The sequence below is a fragment of the Engystomops pustulosus genome, chromosome 8, assembly GCF_040894005.1.
Source record: "Engystomops pustulosus chromosome 8, aEngPut4.maternal, whole genome shotgun sequence".
NCBI lineage: Eukaryota > Metazoa > Chordata > Amphibia > Anura > Leptodactylidae > Engystomops > Engystomops pustulosus.
Window position 1 is genome coordinate 41,031,458 of NC_092418.1, and position 23,140 is coordinate 41,054,597.

Genomic DNA, 23,140 nt, shown 5'->3' on the forward strand with positions numbered 1-23,140 from the left:
CAGGGACGTCATGTGTAAATCTCTGTGCAGGACTGGTATCTGCTACTATATGGTCACAGGAAATTGTAGCATTATTGTCTGTAATATTGGACTTATGGTAGTTTTATTTGGTAACAGTATGGTGGTATTATTATTATTTGGTTGGTCATGGGCCAAAATTGGAATTGGTTTGGTAAAGGTAGGAGTTTAGGAACCAATAAGATACCATAGTTTCTAATATTGCTATCACTTGGGCTGATATTTAAAACAGTATATATCAGTGGTGAACCCAGGGCCCTTTCTGTGGGCACCCAGTACAGGACTCCAGGGCTCCTCCTGCCCTCCCAGGAACATCACATTCTTGGTTGCCCAGTCTGCTGGATGAGAGAGGAGGTGTGGACAGAGCTGGGCACCTTCTGCAAGCCCCTCAATTCTTCCTGTCATCCAGGACGGATGCTACAAAGATAATCCAACCCCCCCCCCCTACTTCCAAAGTATTGGCCTTCAGGGTGGTCATGCAATTTAAAGCTGAGGCAGAGCAGATAGCAATTTCAGCAGCAGATTATTTTTGTGTTGGCGCTTTACAATACATTAGTGGGATTTGATTCGGTGTCTAAAAAGTTTGCTATCACTGGTATATGAGGTAACTTTAGGCATATTGTTGTGGAAGGGGGCCCTGCAATGGCTGCTGAGCTGAGCAAAGCAGCTTCGCAGATGCTGTTGTTCCTTCTGATGCTCTAAGACAGCGCACCTAGCAGCTAGCCAGTGATACCGCGGGTGGGGACGCACAGTGCCGAGGTCACAGGCGCACTGCTCCTGCATGAGATCTGGGCAGCAGAAGACGGTAACGTTGTGTAGGAGGCCAGGTTTGGAGATTGAGGGGACCGGGTAGCTTGACTTTATGTCAAAGCTCCTCATCCTCCTTGACTTTATGTTAATAAATGGTGGCATCAAATTACTATATAAAGCCACTAAAGAAAAACATATTCAGTGCCCCTGAGGCACTGTACCTTAATTGCAGCCGTTTTTCTGATATGCAAATGAGTAGACATGAGTCATATTCTGACTAGAAGAGTCCCGCTTTCTCCAGGCTGCCATTGAGCCCCACCTCCTTCTTTTGACAGTCGATTATCTATATCTCAGCCTGAGCAGACAGGAAGTCCTTGTCCTTACCAGAATGCTGTCCCACTGACTGCATGGTCCATTTAGCAGTCAGCACTATGTTGGAAACTGAAGATCTTCTTACCATTTCACGCACCCCGCGATTGTCAGAAACATGGTTGATTCTAACCTTTTTGCTGTCTGAGGCGAAAACTGAAATGCCGGATTCCTCCCCTTTCGGCCCCACAAAAAATATGAGCCCTTATCTCCTCCTATAATCAGCCCCCTTAATTTACAGACGCATTTAAAAAAAAGAATCTAAAACCTGATTGATTAATTACTAACAATATCCTCAAGCAGCAACACAGATCAATGACAACCACACTCTACTGGTCAGTCAAGGACACAGACATTTATGATGTCTAGTACCTTACAGCAGGATCCTGCTCCATCAGCAAGACAACTTCATTATGATTTCTCCCGGCGATCACAATCACTGTTGAATTTACCCAAAGACGTCTTCAGTTCTGTGCAGCATCTCCACACTGTGCCCATAAAAATATGATATTTACCTACAGTATAATGTCATATTGATAACAACACTGAGCGCCTAAGTAGAATATATCCAAAACTTCACAATTTATTATATACAGACCCTAATAATTTAATAAACAGTGCCACTCTAATGAACTTACGATACATACAGCCCCCAATTAATTTATATACATGTATGAGTAGACAACACATATACATACGTCAGGCCACACCCCAGTTCAATTGATATCCATCCTCTATTGGAAAAAACACACCCAATTGAATATAAAATACACACACATATATATATATATATATATATATATATATATATATATATATATAGAATCCCCCATCCCCATTTTAATCATTGGCACCATAGTGAGTCATTGTCCTCCTTCCTCCAGGTAGTCATATTAAGAGCCCATAATACACCCCACCCACCAATTTATTTAGGATCCGCCCCCAATATGTAAATTTCCCTCTCCTATTATATACTGCTGCAACAGATATTTTTTTTATTCATTCTGTGGCCAATTTAAAAATAAAAACTTATACTTACCTCCTCCCCATACTCTCCTCTCAGCTCTCTGCCCGATCAGAAAATGCTGTCGGTGTGCTCCAGAGCCATAGAGCAGTGCAGACAAACGGGTCTGCACTGTTCTGCTGTACCAATTGCCTCTATGATAGAAATCGGGCGGTAAGGACTTGCCAGCAAAGAGTGCCCAAATCACCACAGCTGCTCTGCTGCCTAGTTCATGGCTCAGCATCTGCTGCCCGAAGCGGAAATTTCATCCCACCTCATGGCAGATGCGGCCTTGGGGAGAACCATGTGGTGGTGAGACCAATTTAGACAAAGGGATAAAAATCTCTTAGGCTACAGACATACAAAAATGTACATTTAAATTTTTGATTTCCATGCTTCTAGGGAAGGGGGTCAACCTTTCCCTAGTTACCACCCCAAGCTTAACATGAGCATGAAAACTGCTTCCGCTGCCCGGCTGCTGGATCTAAAGACCAGGCCACATGCACAGAAGAGTGTAAGCTCTGCGGTCTGCTCAAAAGATGTCCCACTTTGTGGGTGAGCACTGGTAGGATCTCTCAGGTTGGCATCTCTAGGGTATGTAAATGTGGACATACATTATCATGAGACTAGAAATAGCAATGATAATATAGCCATGAGTTATAACAATACTTACACCCGTCATTAACCTTTAAAGGAAAGCTACCACCACAGATCTCACTATTAAGGTAGATTAGATTAAAGTAGATTCGGTGGCAGGTTCCTCTAAGGCAGTGGTTCTCAACCTGTGGGTCGGGACCCCAGCGGGGGTTGAACGACCAAAACCGAGGGTCGCCTAAAGCCATCGGAGCTGAAATTTTACTGTGTTTTTACTGCGAGTTGCATGGTTTGGGGTCACCACAGCATGAGGAACTGTATTGCGGGGTCACAGCATTAGAAAGGTTGAGAACCACTGGTCTAAGGCTACATTCACACTGCCGTTGCCCACTGTACCGTACGCAGCTCAACCCCGCCCCTCTCCACAGGAACATATGGTGCACGGCACCATACTACGGAGAAAGATAGGGCATGTCCCATCTTTTTCCGGGGTACAGAGCGGTACGGTGCCGCACGTACCCGTTAGGCTCCATGTGCCCATTGCAGTCTATGGGGGACGTATATCAACCGTATATACGTCCCCCATACGGCACTGTGAATGTAGCCTAATGTACAGTAATCTAGCCCCTTTTAGGGCTAATTCTTTCATGGCCCAGAACTTTCAGAAATTTTAATTCCCCCAATATGGCGCGTGGCGCAGCCGGAGCTGAGGCTACACAGCACGACTACTCCACGCCCCAGTAACCTCTTGCGTTCCACCTACCAAAGTATCTTCAGCGCGCAACTACAAGGAGCTGGGGGCACTCGCCTGCACATGCGCAGTAGCTCCAGCGCCGAGACTGCACAGCCGCCCCTCCCCCCCCCATTTTTTGATTATTTACATAGGACAAGATATTTTTTTCAATTAGGCAAATGGCTGAGATTTCAAATAAAAGAGGAAACTCTAGAAAGGACATTTCATCCCCTTACCTGAAGGGAGGGCTAGTAGTTAAATTCGATAAAATCTGGTGACAGGTTCCCTTTAAGTGCTGTAGATAATTCAGACCAAAGCAAATAAATGGTGGGGATACATGCGCGCAGCCATCTTGGCCTCGGAAGGTGATTTATTCCATGCGATCTAGGTAGACATTACACAGGATGTAGAGGTGGTAGTAGGGACCACAATCTCATCACTAGTCAGTAATTACAGGAGCACACGGCCCGTACACCCAGCAGATTCTTTACTTACAAGCCCCTTTGGCCTAGTGACGGTTGTGTACGATACCAATGTTTCCGAACTTATCTGCCGCATACTCCCATGTCCTTACCTGCGTCTTAGGCCCCTTTCACACAATAGTTGTAGAGTTCCTTCAAATTTCAATCAGTTTTTTGTCACAGTTTGTTCAGTCATTTTTGCACCACGTTTTTTCACATCCATGTAGACAATGAAGACTGGGGTATATCTTTTCTGTGGTAACAGATCAGCAAAAAAAACGCATTGCGCTGGTTTGCATCTCAAAAGTGCAGCACGTTTTTATCCCAATAGGCCTATGTAAGCCACCTTCCAAGTTTCACACGCATAAAAAAAGCTGTGTACTTAAAAGGGCGTTCCCAAGAAGACAAGTTTCTTAAATGTACTAAGGATAACAAAACAGCATTTCAGTCCTGGTGTACACAATTTCAGTTGCCCCTGGTTCAACCCTGTAACTTCTGACTTAGGGTCAGGGCAGTCATCTTGGATTTCTGTGGAGCTGAGATTTCTCTCTCTGCACTCCAGCCCTCCAACATAGTAAGGAAAGAAAAGCGGCAAGCAGATAAATTATTGGGGAAGAGAGGCACGTATCAATGAGAACAGAGAAGTAGCAGAGCTGACAGTGTAACAGCCTGTCGGCCTCTGTGTAATAGGCATCTTATGGATCTCATCCCTCTTCCTACATGTCAGATACTAGTACAACGTTCAGAAGGTAAATGAAAGTGCATATACACCTGTACCCTGATAATCTAACCACATTGTCGCGCCACAGAACTAGATGGATCATAGAGAGTCTGCTTAGAAAGGCCGCACTCACACCCTGGTATTTTGTACTGAGCAGCAGAGCGTGAGAGGAGCTAAAACAGCAATAAAACCGAGTAAAAATGTAAAGCAAGGGGTTAAAAAAGTGATTGAGAGTTGAGAATTTTCTTTCGTGGGGAAAACCCCTTTAAAGCGTAACTGTAAAGTTACTGATCTATCGTGTTAGCTCAGCTGGGGAGCCTTTGACAACAATACCTGTATCGTGCTGCGGGCTTCTTCCTATCCTCTATCATTCCTTAGCCATTCCTGATACTCATGTGAGAGAAGACTCACGTGATTCTTAACCCCTTACCGACGCATGCTGTAGTATGGCAAACGTCAGGTCCTGGTGCATGGAGAGGGCTCACTGACTCAGCCCTCTCCATAGCCGGTAAGTCTTTGCTGCATATTGCAGCAAACACTTGCGGGTGCTATGTCCTCGATTGCTGCCGGCAACACTGCCAGCTGCTTCAAAAAGATGGTGGCGCATGGGCGCCGCCATCTTGCCAAGGATCATCGCTCCTCAAGACGTCATTTGGGAGCGGCGATCTATCTTGTTTTAACACTTTCATTACAATGTACAACTGTAGTATCGCAGTATATGATAGGATTGATCAGACAACATAGGGTTAATGTACTTTAGGGAGACTGAAAAGACAAAATAAAAATTCAAATCAACCCCTTTCCCTAGAACGAATATAATAAACAGTCAAAATCATAAACACATTAGGTATTGCCCTATCAAAAATACAATAACGGTTTTTCACTGCATTTAACCCCGTAACGGAAAATAACGACCAGTCAAAAATTGCACTTTTTTGTCATTTTAAAAATTTTTATAAAAAGTGATCAAAAGGTCATACAGTCCTAAAAATCCAAGCCCACAAGAAAACTGTGCAAATGCGTTTTTTTCACTATTTTCACTGTATTTGGAATTTTTTCCTGCCTCCCAGTACACAACATGGAAAATTATCATTATGAAGCGCAATTTGTTACGCAGAAAACGAGACATCACACAGCTCTTTATGTGGAAAAATAAAAAGGTTAGATTTTTGAAGGTTGTGAAAAAAAAAAACTAAAAAGGGCAGGTCATTAGGGGGTTAAAAAGGAACACCCCAGTCAATACACTGAATAATGCATGGTGCAGGGCCATTGTATTCCTAGCTATACCTTACCCAGAGTCATGCTCCTCCCTTATAACCCTTCAGAAGGTATAATTCAGTGATCAGCTGTGAGCAAAAAGCATGCATTTTTAAGCAGACAAAACACCACATGTGGCATCACCCTAACAGGTGCTGCTGGATATCCAGATACCAGGGAGAGGTGTGTTTAATATAATGGAACACCATGGCAGATATTCTTTTAGGTGAAAGGGCTATAAATATTTGCAGAATGTTAATTTTTGTGATTGGGAAATTCACCAGAAGACTAGATACGAATATACATTACAAAAGCTCAAAACTGAGAAGATCATCAACAGGGCACAAGGGTGTTGGGATCAGACTCGCACGAGGACAAACGGCCCTTACTTTACCCCAAAAACTCTACAAAGAGAAAAATCGGGTATTATGAGACAGGGTTGGGTTCACATCTGCATCCATGGCTTTCCCCCTTCCCCAGGCTTTTTGACGAAATGTGAAATTTGTTTTGGAAATGAAAAAAGGCAAAGTTAGTTAATAAAATGAAAAGTGCAAAAGGAAATATCCGAAAAGGTAAAGCAGAGGCAAAAGACAACTCATTTACATACAAGTATTAAAAAAAAAAAAAAAGTTAATAAGATTAACTGCCCAAAGCTGTGAATTGTGCTGGATTGCTCGGCTTGGAGGGGGTAACAGAACTGCAGATTTAGAGACTTCACCTGGTCAAAAAGTCCAAAAAACACAGCCACTTATATCACCAATTAGCAGTGATCTATATTTAATGGGGGTTATAGAATCTATTAAAGTTACAAATCAGTTCTTGAGAAGTAAAAACAGATAGAGATTAGGTATAATTCTGCATTTTTGAGCCGGTCAATTAGATAAAAAAAATAGGACAGGTTTAAAAACTTTTCACAACAAAGGATCAGGAAAAAAAAAAAAAAAAAAAAAACGCAAGTGTGAAAACCCAATTGAAAACAATGTCTCGGTAAGGTTTCCATGAAAAATCACTGAATCGCAGACTCAAAAAACCCTTTCACTTATTAATACAACTTAATCATTGTGTGGGTCCTGTCCTTTACATGTCATTGTGCTCTAATGTAGTCATCACACAAAACCGGAAGCTTTCATCTGTAATAAGGATCAATAGTGTCACAAGTGAGTTATTTACAGGCAGTAACGAGAGCAGAGCTCTATGGGGACATGGTGAGAATATTGGCCATCCAGTAACATGGAGAAAAGGCACAAGGCTGAGAATGGTGAGGTTTTATTCATTCAAAATTTGCAGTCAAAACCAGAAATGTTACTTAAATTTGCCAAAGGAAGAGGCGTTTTAAATAAACAGCTCACACAAGTGTGAAAAGGGCAGCTTTGAAGTATGTACTTGGCACAGCCCAAGCAGCCAGGCTTGTAAAGATGGTGACCTTCCTCCTCATGCGTTTTACCAAGAAACCTTTCGGCAGCCCTTCCATGACTACCAACTACAAGATGGGAAAGCGATAGACAGCACATGTACAAATAGCGACAGAGGATTGTCAGATGTGGACGACTTCATACACATTTTGGCAGCAGCATACATGTGGACTGTCACTGATTATATGGTTATCATTAGGACTATGAAGGGCAGTCAGGATTTGCATGTAAAACTTTACTCAATACAGTATTAAAGGGAATTTTCCAGGACTTTAATAGCAATGAACTTTGCAGAGATGGAGCTTGTAGTACCAGGTGTAGTTTCTTCAGTGTTACATGCAGTACCAGTCACAGCCTCTATAGAATAGGTAGCGCTGTCATGAAGAGGCCCAAGTCTTGCCCAAGTGCTTCAACTGCATAAAACAGCAGTTATAGGATTTCAACACTAGGGGTCATGCCCATGACTGTCCACATGTGGGCCATGTAAACCACTCTGCGCAAGCTCAAAGTCCTGGAACTATGGGCAACTCAGAGGGCGCTATCCAGGATTAATAGGTGTACACACAAGGACCTCCATAACATGGTCATTTGAGAACTTTAAATAGATATAAATAACTTTAAAAATGTATTCAAGTAAATGGCAGGGGTGACTTTCTCCACATATTGCTACCAAAAAAGCCATATATAAAATATCCATCTTCTCCACTAAACAACTATGGAAAAAAATATGATCAAGAATCAGTCACCCATAATAGGTATATAGATATGCACACCTTACCCATGAATACACATATGAGCTCTTCCGGGGACGAGTAAGGCACTCCAATGTATTTGTCTCCCGACCTCCCACCCCTCCACCAACCATCAGACCATGTCACCACTGTTCGCAGGAGTGCCTTTATTGCCATAAAAAATGAAGTTCAGTTTACACAATGTCACGGATGAAGTCTGGTGACAAAAAACACATGGATTCCGAAAACAGCAGATTAAGGCCAAATGATTCCGCATAATTGGTTGCACGGTTCTCAATTATAACATTCCCAATAATACAAAAGTTATACAGATCAAAATGTTTTAAACATTATACAAAGCTGGATATTTGTCAAGTGGCCAGGAAGAAGTTCAAAGTGTTTACACTGTGCACCAAAGTAATACAAAGGAACCTTCTTTTTGGTAGCCCTTTTACTGTTTGGGGCATCCATGAGCTACTTGCAGAGCGGTACAGTACCATCTTTCAGTACGGCGCGGTATAGTGTTCAATTCCCACTGTAAGCTGAAACACAGGTAAATAATGGAGGTGAAGTCTTATGCTTCCTAAATATCGCTTGTTTATATGGGAAAAGGAATTCTTTAAGCACTATAAAACAAAAATAAAAAAATAAATCTAAAAGTGGGTAGCCATCGAAAGATTCAGTCAGACCATTCAGAACAAACCTTTTGCAGTCTAGGGCAAGGGATGAAGCTGCAGCAAGCACTCCGATGTGTCAGATGGTATGCCGCAGAGACACGAATACCACCAAAAGGCTAGAGTCACCTTCTTACACAAGGAAAACACTCCAACACAATCCCCATGGGACTAAATTCCTTAGTACATGTAGTTTGGGGCAAAATGTCGGTCTGGAAATTAAAAAAAAAAAAAACCCAGAGGGAGTAGACTATACCTTCAGTTATCAGAATAAATACACTATTGACCAGAAATGTACAAGGAGAAAGTTCTAGAATTTTTTTCTTTTTTTAGGGTTTAGTGTGGCTTATACAGTTACAATTACCTAACAAGGTTACAACAAGCATGTAAATAAGTGCATACATCTGCTTAAACTGACCAACTTTAAAAAGCCTATGGAGAAGAATCTAGAGAAGTTTTATAATATTGGCATATGTCAGGGCGCTAAAACGTACAAATGTCAATCCAACATGGATTTACTGAGTATGACCGTCGGAGCACCTCTGTACAGAATCACACAATAACCAGAAAATAAAAAGGTATATAGGAAACTCTTAAGGGCTTTGCACGGTGTATGAGAACACAATGGATGCCTACAGAACCCATGTACGCCCACCAATGTCTTGGGCAAACTCAAATGGCAATACTGTTGAAGCAATACACAGGAAAAAAAAAAACAAAAAAAAAAAAAAACGTGTGAATAATGATTTCTTTCCCTTTGCAAATACAAGTAAGGTCACTTTGCATTTAATGGACTGATGTTCATCTAGGATGATCTTACCATATACTACACAATTTCAGATGTTAAGTGTACAATTCAGAGAAAGCCAATATGCATCTACTGTAATATTCAGAACTTCCTTATGGCAATTGTTTAATTCACTGGTTTCAACAGTGAAAAGGGAAGATGGTTCCTTTCAAACAGTATGTTGAGGATAAAGTGGCTTTCAAGCAGCATGGTGGATTTGGAGAATTTTGTAGGATTAGATCATTCGGTTGCGTTTATTGGTTGGCGAGTCTGTAATGACGTTGCTGCACTGGGCTGAGGTACGCTTTCTAGTGCCACCATTGTCCAAGTGGAGTGCCATTTCCTCTGATATGAAAGTATTCAAATCGACGTCAAGGAGTCCATTTCTCCTCCGGCTGGTGTTAGAACTTCCACCGACGTGAGTGGGGGAGCCCGGAGTACTTGAGCGAACACTTATGCTAGCCATTGCACCACTAAGACCTGAAATGAAAGAAAATAATACTTTAATAAAAAGGACAATTGCTCTTCACACACTTGCCTATTCCTGCTTGACCCAACACATAACATATGTAGGTGGTATCAACAAACATTTTTTTTTTACAGTGTAGGATAAGCCATAAGTGTCTTAAACAGCAGTTTCTAAGACCCCCATCATGCAGCTGATGTAAGGGGGAGGGGCATTCTTATATAGTCAAGTATGGAAAATACTATAATCTATTGGACACCTCCATTTAGACGGGTGTCCTCAGTATAGCTGTAGGATCACTGGGTCTAAACATCTCATGGGAAATCCAAGAACATTGCCACATGGAGCCAACTTGTGATGGCACACTACCCCATGCACAGGAGAGATGCAGTTGTTGGAAGACCCCAATGCCTCAAACAACCCCTTTAAAACATAACAATACCATAATGAATCACCAAAAACTACTGTTGTGAGCGTAAGGGTCAGTTGGAGTAAAAGAAGTTCCTGCGAGTGAGGCAAGTGCTCTTTAATAGCTTTCACACCTATATATTATACTATATACCAGTGGTGGCGAACCTATGGCACGGGTGCCAGAGGTGGCACTCTGAGCCCTCTCAGTGGGCACTCGGGCTGTTGCCCCAGCATAGACTTGTCCAGGTAGCACAGGATGTGAAGCATCTGGGTCTATATATGAGACTGCAGGAAGAGAAGGTGTGGACAGGGTCAAATTATCATTGGAGCCACTGAAGCTTCTGCTCTTGGCCCCACAATTCTTCCTGTTCATTGGGAAGTTCCAATGGCAATCTGAATTTTCCCACCTTCTGTCAATTATATTGGTGTCCTCAGCACCGCTGAAAGCTGTGGTATAGCACGGGGCAAGAAGATTTTAATAATTTAATGCTAGAATAGCTGTGTTGGCACTTTGCTATAAATAAGTGGGTTCTGGTTTGCACGTTGGGCACTCAGTCTCTAAAAGGTTTTCCATCACTGCTATATACTGTCCGATTGTTGGTAGTCCAACCACTGAAATCCCAGCGACTCTGCAAGTCCTACACAAGTAATGAGTGATGAGTGATCACACACAGCTCTACTGCCCTCCACGTGTTTGCATTTCCAGAAATTCCATAGAAATGAATGAGCCGGCAGCTTCTGGCCCTCTGACACCTCTTGTAAAAAACATACAGCTGATTATTACCATCCCAGTGAGCAACATTTCCACTGACAATTTTGGATCATCAACCAACGATCCAAAAAGGACAAATACCTTTAACTTCACTCTATGGGCTTTAATCAAACATCAAGTTACTCATCAAACTGCAGAGCAAATTTTTACTGGGCATTTACTACCACCGAAGCATATTTATCCATTGGCAGAATGTCGTAGAGAAATGCACCGATGTCAGAAACACCTCTATTATATATGTACATTAATACTAGGAAATTAGGTATATTGTGAATAACATCTATGCTAATGAGATAGTTAGTCCACCCGATGCATCCTCAGTGCCCAGAACACTCCCCTGTTTATTCGATAAGGAGATTTGTCTTGTGGGAAGCATGGTGCGACACTGAGGGGGGTAGAGAAGGGGTTCAGGTGGGAATAGCAGTGCTCCGGTTGCAGTAACTACATTACTAACATACATAATTTTCTCTACATCATGCTGCCAGCAGAACAATAACCTTGTGAATGTGGGAGATTCTCTTTAACAAGACCACAACCACAGGCAACATTCACACGAAAGATGAGTGAGATGAGCGAGTATGAGTCTTCACAAGAGATTTCCCATATCTTAACTATGGATTTGAAGTGACAAATTAGAAAATCTTACACTGTAACCATTTGGAACCATGGACATTTTAGAGGGAAAGATGGGTTCTGAGGCCCTCAAATCCCCATAAAACCAAGTTTATATTATATTCCCTGGCATCAAAGATGGCTTGTTCTGCTCAGCTGGCCCCTCCCAACTACACCTCCCCATGTACCTCATAGCATGTTACGTCAGTGCGACATCAGAGGTCCACCTAACAACAGCAAACTGTACACCATGCATACAGCTGCTCACATGGCAGCATCAAAGCATGAGATCAGGTACACACATATGATAGACTGTGCAACTGTAACAGGACCTTAGATGTCACCCTCTTCACATGACATAAGGAGGCAACGGATGTAACAGTTCTGATTTAGTCCTGCCAGTAGTATATGCTCGTTTTAAAGATTAAGCCATGCATGTCTTAAGTACCGACTATTCTTTACGGTGCAACTGCAAATGGCTTATTAAATCATTTATGGTTCTGTAACACAGACTTGTCAAATCAGGAACTAGAAGGCAGAGCAATGCAAATAGCATGAACATGCAGGGCTTTATTGGACGTCAGGAGAGTTCCATATAAGTTCACTAACTTTTTTTTTCAAATTTGCATTGCGGGTACTCTTTCACCCCTTCCTCCATTCGGAAGTTCCTGAATGTTCTGATGCGAGGCAGGATGGGGGAGGGGTATGAAGAGAGCTCACAGGTTGAGCCCTCTTTGTACTCACCAGGTGTTTGCTGCATAATCCAGCATACACACGTCACCAAACACCAATCGCGGATGTTAACCATTTAAATGTCGCCGGCAAAGGTGCCAGGGACATTTAAATGTTGGCAGTGCATCTTGGATTGGATAGGGGTGCAACGAATGGTTGCCAAGACAACCAAGAGTTTAAGTCAAACTTCCAGGCCTGTCTTTAAGGCCGCGGTCACACGTACCTCTAGGCGTCCGATCATAACGCAACGCTAGCCGCACAGGGGGCGGTCCTAGGACCTCCCCTAGTGCGCTAGCGGCGCGTTATGACGGACGTCTAGCGGTACGTGTGACCGCGGCCTGAGCAGCATCTGTAACGGATCATGATTAACAGATCGATACAGATGCAGTGCAAAACCCTCATATGCTGCAATACAGTAATATTGCAGTACAGGCAGTATCCTACTTAAAGACACAAGACTTACAGACAACCCCTAGTTACATACAGAGCTCTCTGTGATTTTAGACCCAGGCTGCAATTGTCAGCTGTAAGACGTATGTAATAACATTTAATTGATAATCCTCATTCCAATTACAGCAAAACATTTTTGAAAATCCAACTGTCACTGGGCCAAAAAAAAAATTCTTAGTACAAATTAATTTTTTTAAATCTATTTAAAACATTGTAAAACTTATATAAATTTGGAATCACTGATAAAAACAAATGCAAGGGGTCACTTAGAGCGCAGTTAAGTTGTAAAAAAAAGAGCGCACAAGTAAATGACAATTTTCTCCAATTTCACCACATTTGGAATTTTTTTTTCCAGCTTCCAAGTGCACGCATGGAATATTAAATATTTTCACTAGGAAGGTCAATTTGTTGTGTAGAAAACAAGCCCTCACACAGCTCCGTAAATGGAAAATAAAAAAAAAAGTTATGGATTTTTGAGGGCAGAGAGCAAAAAATGAAACAAAAAAGGCTAGAGGCGTTGAGGGGTTAAAACAGTCAAGGAATGAAGTCTAGTCTGACTCAAGTCAGCACGGATTAAAATGCTCAGGTGGCCTTTCATCTGCAAGTTTCATTTATTTTTAGAGAAGGTTGGTTGGGAAACCTCTGTTTTCATTTTAAGAACAGGGTATTTTTTTGCACAATTTGAGTTCAGGATCTGTAGCACCCGGCAGTGCTGAACCTTGCATCACCGCTAGTAAACATAACAAGTGCAGGCAGAGAGACCAATGTTAACAGTGAAGAGGCCACAGCAGTACAGCCAGGGGCCTATTAACAAGACATTATTCATCCTGGAAAACCTACTGTTATTTTTTTCTTTTATTAAAGAGGTTTTCCCACGAAACAAGTTAGGCCCTATCCATAAGCCATGCACGACCACTGCTTCGCTCAACTTGGGGAGCGACAAGGGGTTTGACCGAGGTACATTGGACCCCCGTTCCCATGATCTGTAGGGGTCTCATCACCAAGACCCCATTCGACAAGCAAGTTATGTCCTATCGTGTGGATAGGGCCCAAGTTGCTTGGTGGAAAAACCCCTTCAAAGGAAATCGTCCACCAACATTAAGGATTTCAAACCAAGCATACTTACATGCTAGTGTGTGCCCCCCTCAGCTGGCAGGATCTGCTCTTTTAGCTTCTTATGCCCTTGGTTTTACTAAAAATAATGCAAATGACCCTTAGAGGCTCTGGGCTCAATAAACAGCTATGAAGCCTGGAGCCCCTCAGCATTGCTCGTTTTATAACCCACCACAACATGTAACAGCTAAAACAGGATACAAGTAATGCTACAGACCCTCTGAAGATCAGTTTCAGGTGACTTCCAATCAGTAAAATAACCAAATGTCAAAGTAACTCTTATTTCACAAAGTCAGTTCATTTCAGCATACACTCCAGATATCCTTTGTCTACACAGGTCTCTTTCCTTTCTAGAAAGTGAACCTAAAAATGTAGCATTCTTCAATAACAGATCCAGTAAGTGTTAACCAGAGAATGCAATTTACAATAGATAGGCAACAGAAGCGAGAGGTATAAGCAGAAGTTGACAATTACCATGAAGAGCTATTGCTTCCCGGAATGGCTGCAAATCAGTCTCTACAGAGGAGTCAGTTTCTGACGGTGAAGCTCGGTTGGGAGATACAACAGTTAATCTTGGTGGTGCACGCGAGTTTCTTGGAGGTGGAATTTTGCCACATAGAAAGCTTATTAAATCCTCTCTACGAATAGTTCGTCTACGCTTTTTCACCCAGGCTAAAACATCCTTATTGCGCCGTTGATAGCCAACCTGAATCCCAAGATCAAAGGTCCGCTGATGGGTATCCACGCTTTCTGCAATGTAAACAGAGGGTAAATTATAACAGAAAAAGGCAATTTCACTTCCCATATTTCGGGAAATCATTACGATTTGCAGTACAGGACCACTTCAGGAGACAAACTTTATGCAAATCAAAACTTGTTCATGTATTCAACAACTCGATACACAGAAAACTGCAGACTTCACACAAGAGAACATTGTTGTGTGCTTTGAGCGCTGAACTGTTGCCAAACTAACTGGGACACAGTGTGCACCCCTGTGGGGGTCGGGATTGTTTTCAATAATTCTCCCCCTTAACCAAACAGAATTTGCAGTAAAAGCTTGGTGGCTGGTCATAAAGCCATGAGATCTTGGCATGAACCTACAAAGCACAAGGCATCTCTTGCATGACCTTACAATCTTCCAATTCCTTTTACGATACTCTTGGGGCAGTCTATGTCTGTCTATTCAGTATAGTCATTAGAGCTCATTCTGCAGAATGCCAATGAAACCCGGACACCTTCTGGTGTAAGGTTTAATAACTGTATATTATTACAGGTTCCATATATCTTCCCAAATCTAAAACACACACACAAAATAAAAAAAATTTAAAAAAAACACCCATTAGGTTTTCAGAAACCAACAAGTCGTGCAACCAGAAAACTCCTCTCCCAAAAAGCATTAATATATACAAAGACAAAGTCCACCACTAATTTAAGCAGCCTAAAAAATGTTAAAATTTCCATTATCGATTTGTCAGGACCCTCGTGTACCCCTAAGCTACTACTTATAATTCTAACCCTCACCAAAATCCCAACAAGTGCAACCTTTGTTATAGACAACTGTAAGTCTCTCCTATTCTGGTGCAGAAAATTTCCCATAATCCACATGGAAGCTATGATTGATCACATCCTAAAGTTGTGCCTCACCATTAATCATCACATAACCACCAGAGATTCACAACTGGAGAAATCCTTCTATAATCTTCTCAATACAACAAATTATTTGATATATTATGTAGCTACTTTGACGTGCCTTGTCATACAATACTTGCAGTCTGAGGTACAGAAGACCATGGCCCCAGAGAGAGACGTCCCTAAATCCATTGATGTTAGTCATAGTCAGATGTACACCAGCCTCAGCAATCTAAATACAGGGATCAGATTTGCAGACGGTAATAATCTTATGACTGAAAGTCTGCAGCGAGATGTCAGTTTCCCCAGTCCAGGCCTCAGACACACCCTGAAAGCTGCAGTTTCTTCCCACATCACATATCCCGATCATTAGCTGCTAATTCCTACAGCAAATGAACAAAAGGAAAAGCCCCTGGTACAAGTGCAGTCACACAATGCATATTGTGCATTTCAGGAAGAAGCACATGCAATGCTGGGATCGTCTCTGGTGTGTTGTTCAGTGTAAGCTGTGGCATCACATGAAGTCACCTTACACTGGAGGAGCAGGATTGTCACCCGGGGCAGCAGTGTATGCACAGACACGTGACAGTAGTGCCCGAAGCATTATACCAGGGAAACCTGACACACTTACTCATCACAAAGGTGCCTCCCAGTTGTTGTGGCACAGAGGCTGGCGAGGCCCAGGGACACAAGACTAGGAAGCCCTGACATAACCCCATCAGCAAAGTCATCTTCCCACAACACTAAGCCACTTATTCTGGGAAGGCATGTATGCCAATTCTAACCTGCCGGCTTTGGTGTCCCTATACACATTACCACACAACAAGTGTAGAGGAGAAATACGTGGCAGTGTGTAAGCGCCCAGCACAGCTCCTGCCATGTCTTTCAGTAAACATTTACATTCCTCACAATATAACAATGTGGAGCAGCTTATTGCATGTGGTGCAGTGCCCCAAGTTATTTCTCAAGAATATTCTGACAATTAGGCCCCTTTACTGACAACAACAGAACATGGGAATAGTGTCCTGCACATTGTAACACCCACAGGACACCACAACAAAGTCAATGAAATTCTTACAATACAAGTGAATACATTTAGGAAACAGACAGTCAGAAGAAGCAACAGGTCATCTCTGAAGGTTATTTGAGTTGTGTGTGTAATTCTACAGACTGCTGACCCATCAATGGTTAGATGCTATAGTAGTGTGGTGTGAGCAGCATCTGACAATGTGACCTATCGTCTACACACTAACATGGTATATAAATGTATTTTACAGTACATCCTACTGTTCAAGAATGTGAGTGGAATGACCAAAACTGCCATCGGAAGATCATTGTTCCATATAAGAGCCACGCTGGAGACTGGCTGGTCCTGGAAATAGCTCCAACTAGTAGAATGTGAAAGGACAAATCCCTGGTACACAATGAGTCTCCCCTCTATGTATATGGAAAATTTGCTTTACCATCATCAATATGCAATGCAGCTCATGCCACTTCCAGTGACCACAGTACAAGGTCTAGACTACTGCCCCAAGTGCACCACTATATCGTTATACCCCCTATGTACTCCAACCTCCACCAATAATGTCACTAGCAGAGGACCACAACACAAGAACTACACGAAGGCCCCAGATGCACCACTATACCATACCGCCCAGAGAGCACTGCCACCCATCCACTATACTGTACTGCCCCGAGTGTATTATCATCCACTATACCATACCACCCAAAGAGCGCTGCCACCCATCCACTATACTGTACCGCCCCGAGTGTATTATCATCCACCGCTATACCATACCGCCAAAGAGCACTGCCACCCATCCACTATACTGTACCGTCCCGAGTGTATTATCATCCACCGCTATACCATACCGCCAAAGAGCACTGCCACCCATCCACTATACTGTACTGCCCCGAGTGTATTATCATCCGCTATACCATACCACCCAAAGAGCGCTGCCACCCATCCACTATACTGTACCGTCCCGAGTGTATTATCATCCACCGCTATACCATACCACCCAAAGAGCACTGCCACCCATCCACTATACTGTACCGTCCCGAGTGTATTATCATCCACCGCTATACCATACCGCCAAAGAGCACTGCCACCCATCCACTATACTGTACTGTACCGCCCCGAGTGTATTATCATCCGCTATACCATGCCACCCAAAGAGCACTGCCACCCATCCACTATACTGTACCACCCCAAGTGTATTATCATACACCGATATACCATATCGCCCAAAGAGCACTGCCACCCATCCACTATACTGTACCGCCCCAAGTGTATTCCCATCCACCGCTATACCAACCTGCCCCGAGTGTATTCCCATCCGCCGCTATACCACCCTGCCCCGAGTGTATTCCCATCCGCCGCTATACCGCCCTGCCCAGAGTATATTCCCATTCACCGCTATACCGCCCTGCCCAGAGTATATTCCCATTCGCCGCTATACCACCCTGCCCCGAGTGTATTCCCATCCGCCGCTATAGCGCCCTGCCCCGAGTGTATTCCCATCCGCCGCTATACCGCCCTGCCCCGAGTGTATTCCCATCCGCCGCTATACCGCCCTGCCCCGAGTGTATTCCCATCCGCCGCTATACCGCCCTGCCCCGAGTGTATTCCCATCCGCCGCTATACCGCCCTGCCCCGAGTGTATTCCCATCCGCCGCTATACCACCCTGCCCCGAGTGTATTCCCATCCGCCGCTATAGCGCCCTGCCCCGAGTGTATTCCCATCCGCCGCTATAGCGCCCTGCCCCGAGTGTATTCCCATCCACCGCTATACCACCCTGCCCCGAGTGTATTCCCATCCACCGCTATACCACCCTGCCCCGAGTGTATTCCCATCCGCCGCTATACCACCCTGCCCCGAGTGTATTCCCATCCGCCGCTATACCACCCTGCCCCGAGTGTATTCCCATCCGCCGCTATACCACCCTGCCCCGAGTGTATTCCCATCCGCCGCTATAGCGCCCTGCCCAGAGTGTATTCCCATTCACCGCTATACCGCCCTGCCCAGAGTATATTCCCATTCACCGCTATACCACCCTGCCCCGAGTGTATTCCCATCCGCCGCTATAGCGCCCTGCCCCGAGTGTATTCCCATCCGCCGCTATAGCGCCCTGCCCCGAGTGTATTCCCATCCACCGCTATACCACCCTGCCCCGAGTGTATTCCCATCCACCGCTATACCACCCTGCCCCGAGTGTATTCCCATCCGCCGCTATACCACCCTGCCCCGAGTGTATTCCCATCCGCCGCTATACCACCCTGCCCCGAGTGTATTCCCATCCGCCGCTATACCACCCTGCCCCGAGTGTATTCCCATCCGCCGCTATAGCGCCCTGCCCAGAGTGTATTCCCATTCACCGCTATACCGCCCTGCCCAGAGTATATTCCCATTCACCGCTATACCACCCTGCCCCGAGTGTATTCCCATCCGCCGCTATAGCGCCCTGCCCCGAGTGTATTCCCATCCGCCGCTATACCACCCTGCCCCGAGTGTATTCCCATCCGCCGCTATACCACCCTGCCCCGAGTGTATTCCCATCCGCCGCTATACCACCCTGCCCCGAGTGTATTCCCATCCGCCGCTATACCACCCTGCCCCGAGTGTATTCCCATCCGCCGCTATACCACCCTGCCCCGAGTGTATTCCCATCCGCCGCTATACCACCCTGCCCCGAGTGTATTCCCATCCGCCGCTACATCGCCCTGCCCAGAGTGTATTCCCATCCGCCGCCCTGCCCAGAGTGTATTCCCATCCACCGCTATACCACCCTGCCCCGAGTGTATTCCCATCCGCCGCTATAGCGCCCTGCCCCGAGTGTATTCCCATCCGCCGCTATACCACCCTGCCCCGAGTGTATTCCCATCCGCCGCTACATCGCCCTGCCCCGAGTGTATTCCCATCCGCCGCTATACCACCCTGCCCCGAGTGTATTCCCATCCGCCGCTATACCACCCTGCCCCGAGTGTATTCCCATCCGCCGCTACATCGCCCTGCCCAGAGTGTATTCCCATCCACAGCTATACCACCCTGCCCCGAGTGTATTCCCATCCGCCGCTACATCGCCCTGCCCCGAGTGTATTCCCATCCGCCGCTATACCACCCTGCCCCGAGTGTATTCCCATCCGCCGCTATACCACCCTGCCCCGAGTGTATTCCCATCCGCCGCTACATCGCCCTGCCCAGAGTGTATTCCCATCCACAGCTATACCACCCTGCCCCGAGTGTATTCCCATCCGCCGCTATACCACCCTGCCCCGAGTGTATTCCCATCCGCCGCTATACCACCCTGCCCCGAGTGTATTCCCATCCGCCGCTACATCGCCCTGCCCAGAGTGTATTCCCATCCACCGCTATAGCGCCCTGCCCAGAGTGTATTCCCATCCGCCGCTATACCACCCTGCCCAGAGTGTATTCCCATCCACTGCTATACCACCCTGCCCCGAGTGTATTCCCATCCGCCGCTATACCACCCTGCCCCGAGTGTATTCCCATCCACCGCTATACCGCCCTGCCCAGAGTATATTCCCATTCACCGCTATACCACCCTGACAGTGAATTCCCTCCTCCTTACCATAGTGCACTACCAGCTGCTGTTGTACTGCACTTCCCTATACTACACCAGGTCCTGCACTATTACACATGCCCCTGCCAGTATCCTGGACTAGTTGTCCTGCATTACCCTCTCCACCATTGTTCTGTATTAGGCTTTCTATCTGTATGACTCTGCTTGGATAAGTGTCTGTGTGGGGGAGCACATCATTGCATGGACAATCCCTGTAAGAGCCATGTGCAGGTACCTTTATATAGATTGGTGACAGCTGTTGCGGCGTTCTGGAAGGTGGCCCACAGAGGCTGGCCCTGCTGCTGACACACGCGATCTGCGGAGGAAACACAGAGGGCCGGGGTGAGTGCACACAACACGGGCGGCCATTTTGCTCAGCCGGTGGGATCCCCGGGATGCGGTGGGGGCAGCGCTATGACAATAGACGAGGATCGCCATTTTGTAGCGAGGCTTCCGGCAGAGCTGTCAGGGGCCCCGGGGGTGACACGGGGGGAGGGGCCCCGGTGCTGAGCCGAGGTGACGCGGCCGCCATCTTGTGTCGCTGCGGACCTCCCGCCCCGGCCTCCGAGGAGCCCCGCACTGACCTTTGTAGAGCTGCGCCACGGTGGTGGCAGAGTTCTGGAACAGATGCCACAGCTTGTGCTGCCCGTCCTCGCCGTCCGCCTCCGGTTGCTCCTCCTGCTCGGCCTCGGCCAGACACTGGCGCTCCCATTTGGTGAACCAGTACTCGGGTCCGTGTTCCTGGATTTCCGCCTCGCCCTCCTCTTTCTTGTCCTCCATTTTCTTCCGTCCACCGGGCCTGTTGTTCTCCTCCTCCTCCGGGGTAGGTGCTCGACTCTTACTGCGCTCAGCTGACGCCCTTCGTCTTCGCTCTTTCGTCGTCGCGCTGTAGGAAAACAAGTCCGCGCCACGTACAAAAGTAAGCGACAACGACAGCCGAGAGCGCCCCGCCAGCTACCTCACCCCCATATTTCCTCCGTGCTGACTCCAAACAAACTGAACCTGTGACGCCGCTGACCTGACACTAAGTGGAAGCTCGGCGAAAACCTGCTAGTACCAGAAGCCCGCCCACTGGCGTCTTCTGTGCTTACTATTGGTACATGGCCGCTTTGAACTCCGGGACTTTCTTCTGATTGGGAGATGGTGCTGCACGTCTACCGACGTCACAAAGGGTGGAACGCTTCACTCAAGCTTGGTTACATGAAGGCCGAACTTGAGCAGTGCGCCTGCGCGTGAATCTCGGTTGTTATGGATGGCATTCACACAGGGAGCAGCACTTTTCTGCTCTTCTGGTGTTGTTTTTCTATCATATTGCTGCCTGAGCACATTACAGGAGGTTGTCCCTAACACAGGCCCGGAAATATTACTGCTGCTAAATACATCGCACGGATCAACAAGTGGTGTAATAAAAAAAGCACAAAACTACAAATAACATGAACCCCATATTATTATTATTGAGGTGATATAAGGCCCAGTTCAACAGTTTCCGTCAAATAGCGCAACAACCTCATACGGTGTCCGGTGTGGTGCGCCCCCTGATATGGTGGCAGGTATGGTGCGCCCCCTGATATGGTGGCAGGTATGGTGCGCCCCCTGATACGTTGGCAGATGCGCCCCCTGATACAGTGTCAGGTGTTGTGCGCCCCCAGATACAATATGAGGTGCGGTGTGCCCCCAGATACAGTGTCAGGTGTGGTGCGGTGGAGTGGTAATTTACTGTACTTTACAATAAATGGTGTTTTAATCAAAGGTGTCTGCAATTAAGATTTATTATTAATCCTGGTTGTTATAAAAACCCAACATTTTTAAAATCCAATTGTCTCAGAGACGAAAAAAATATACAGTTCCGACTTACATACAAATTCAACTTAAGAACAAACTTAGAGAACCTATTCTGTACGTTACCCGGGGACTGCCTGTAGTTGATTTCCGTTATTCTCATCCATAGTTGAAGAGAATAACCAAAACTGTTGATTCAGCTAGTCAGTCCTGCCCCTCCCCGCCCCCACCCATCACAGCTACATTTCAAACTACCATTGTACAGCATATGATATATCAATGTTACGCACATTAGGAGGTTGACGGCACAAATCAGACACATGTAGCATCTAGTAACATACAGGTGATGATCTGCTATTTCATACAAACATCCAAAGTTGGAACGTTTCGGTCAGACAATTGACCTTCATCAGACTCAGTTTGTAAGGAGGTATAAGAAAAGAGGGTTTGCATATAGCAATGTGGCGCTGGTTAAGAGAATGGCGGTAGGTACTGCTTGTGGAGTAGAGTGCTTTACTCCACAAGCAGTACCTACTGTCGCAACTTTGGATGTTTGTATGAAATAATAAAAACCTTAATTTGAAACACAATAGTGTGACTGGAGTTTACAAAATTCTTTATGCCTTAAGGGATTGGGCCCTCTCCAGAGCATCTGTGCAAGTCACTCCTTATAATGTGCAGCAGAAATCCTTTACTTACAGGATAGTGTCACCTGTATAACCAGAGGAGCACCTGCGATGAGGCGAGATGAGATTCTCACCTCAGGCGGTGCGCCTCCTGCTGAAGAAAAGGGGCGGCGTCGAGCTTCACCACGTTCACCCGCCAGCCGGCACATGCACTTGCCTCTGGCTTGCACATAACCCCACTCGCCAGCTGTCACACATGTACCTGCCGGCCTGCCAGAAGATCCTCATGACCGCCAGCCGTCACAGGTACCTGCACATGCTCCTACCCGCTACATTCACCCGGCCGCCGGCGGGCATGGGTACCTAACCACCGGCTGGCACGTCACATGACCGACAGCCCAAAGTACGCTCCGGGATACTCCTCCCCGCTCCCCGCTCCAGATCCCCCCCTGGCTC

The 23,140-nt window shown here is 45.7% G+C and overlaps 1 protein-coding gene across 2 annotated transcripts; it reads right to left on the reverse strand.

Moving 5' to 3' along the window:
- Window positions 1–8,201: 8,201 nt before the first annotated feature.
- On the reverse strand, window positions 8,202–21,458 carry HAPSTR1 (HUWE1 associated protein modifying stress responses). 2 transcript variants are annotated; one of them, XM_072120741.1, is made up of 5 exons: window positions 21,371–21,458; window positions 20,864–21,165; window positions 20,515–20,595; window positions 14,541–14,816; window positions 8,202–9,990 (listed from the first exon to the last, which is right to left on the reverse strand). In XM_072120741.1, exons 1-5 carry the CDS (start codon window positions 21,379–21,381, stop codon window positions 9,746–9,748), a joined length of 915 nt encoding a protein of 304 aa, XP_071976842.1. In that variant the 5' UTR covers window positions 21,382–21,458; the 3' UTR covers window positions 8,202–9,745. The 2 variants fall into 2 exon arrangements, with proteins under 2 accessions (XP_071976842.1, XP_071976843.1); XM_072120742.1 differs by having other exon boundaries at window positions 21,298–21,390.
- Between the last annotated feature and the right edge of the window lie 1,682 nt (window positions 21,459–23,140).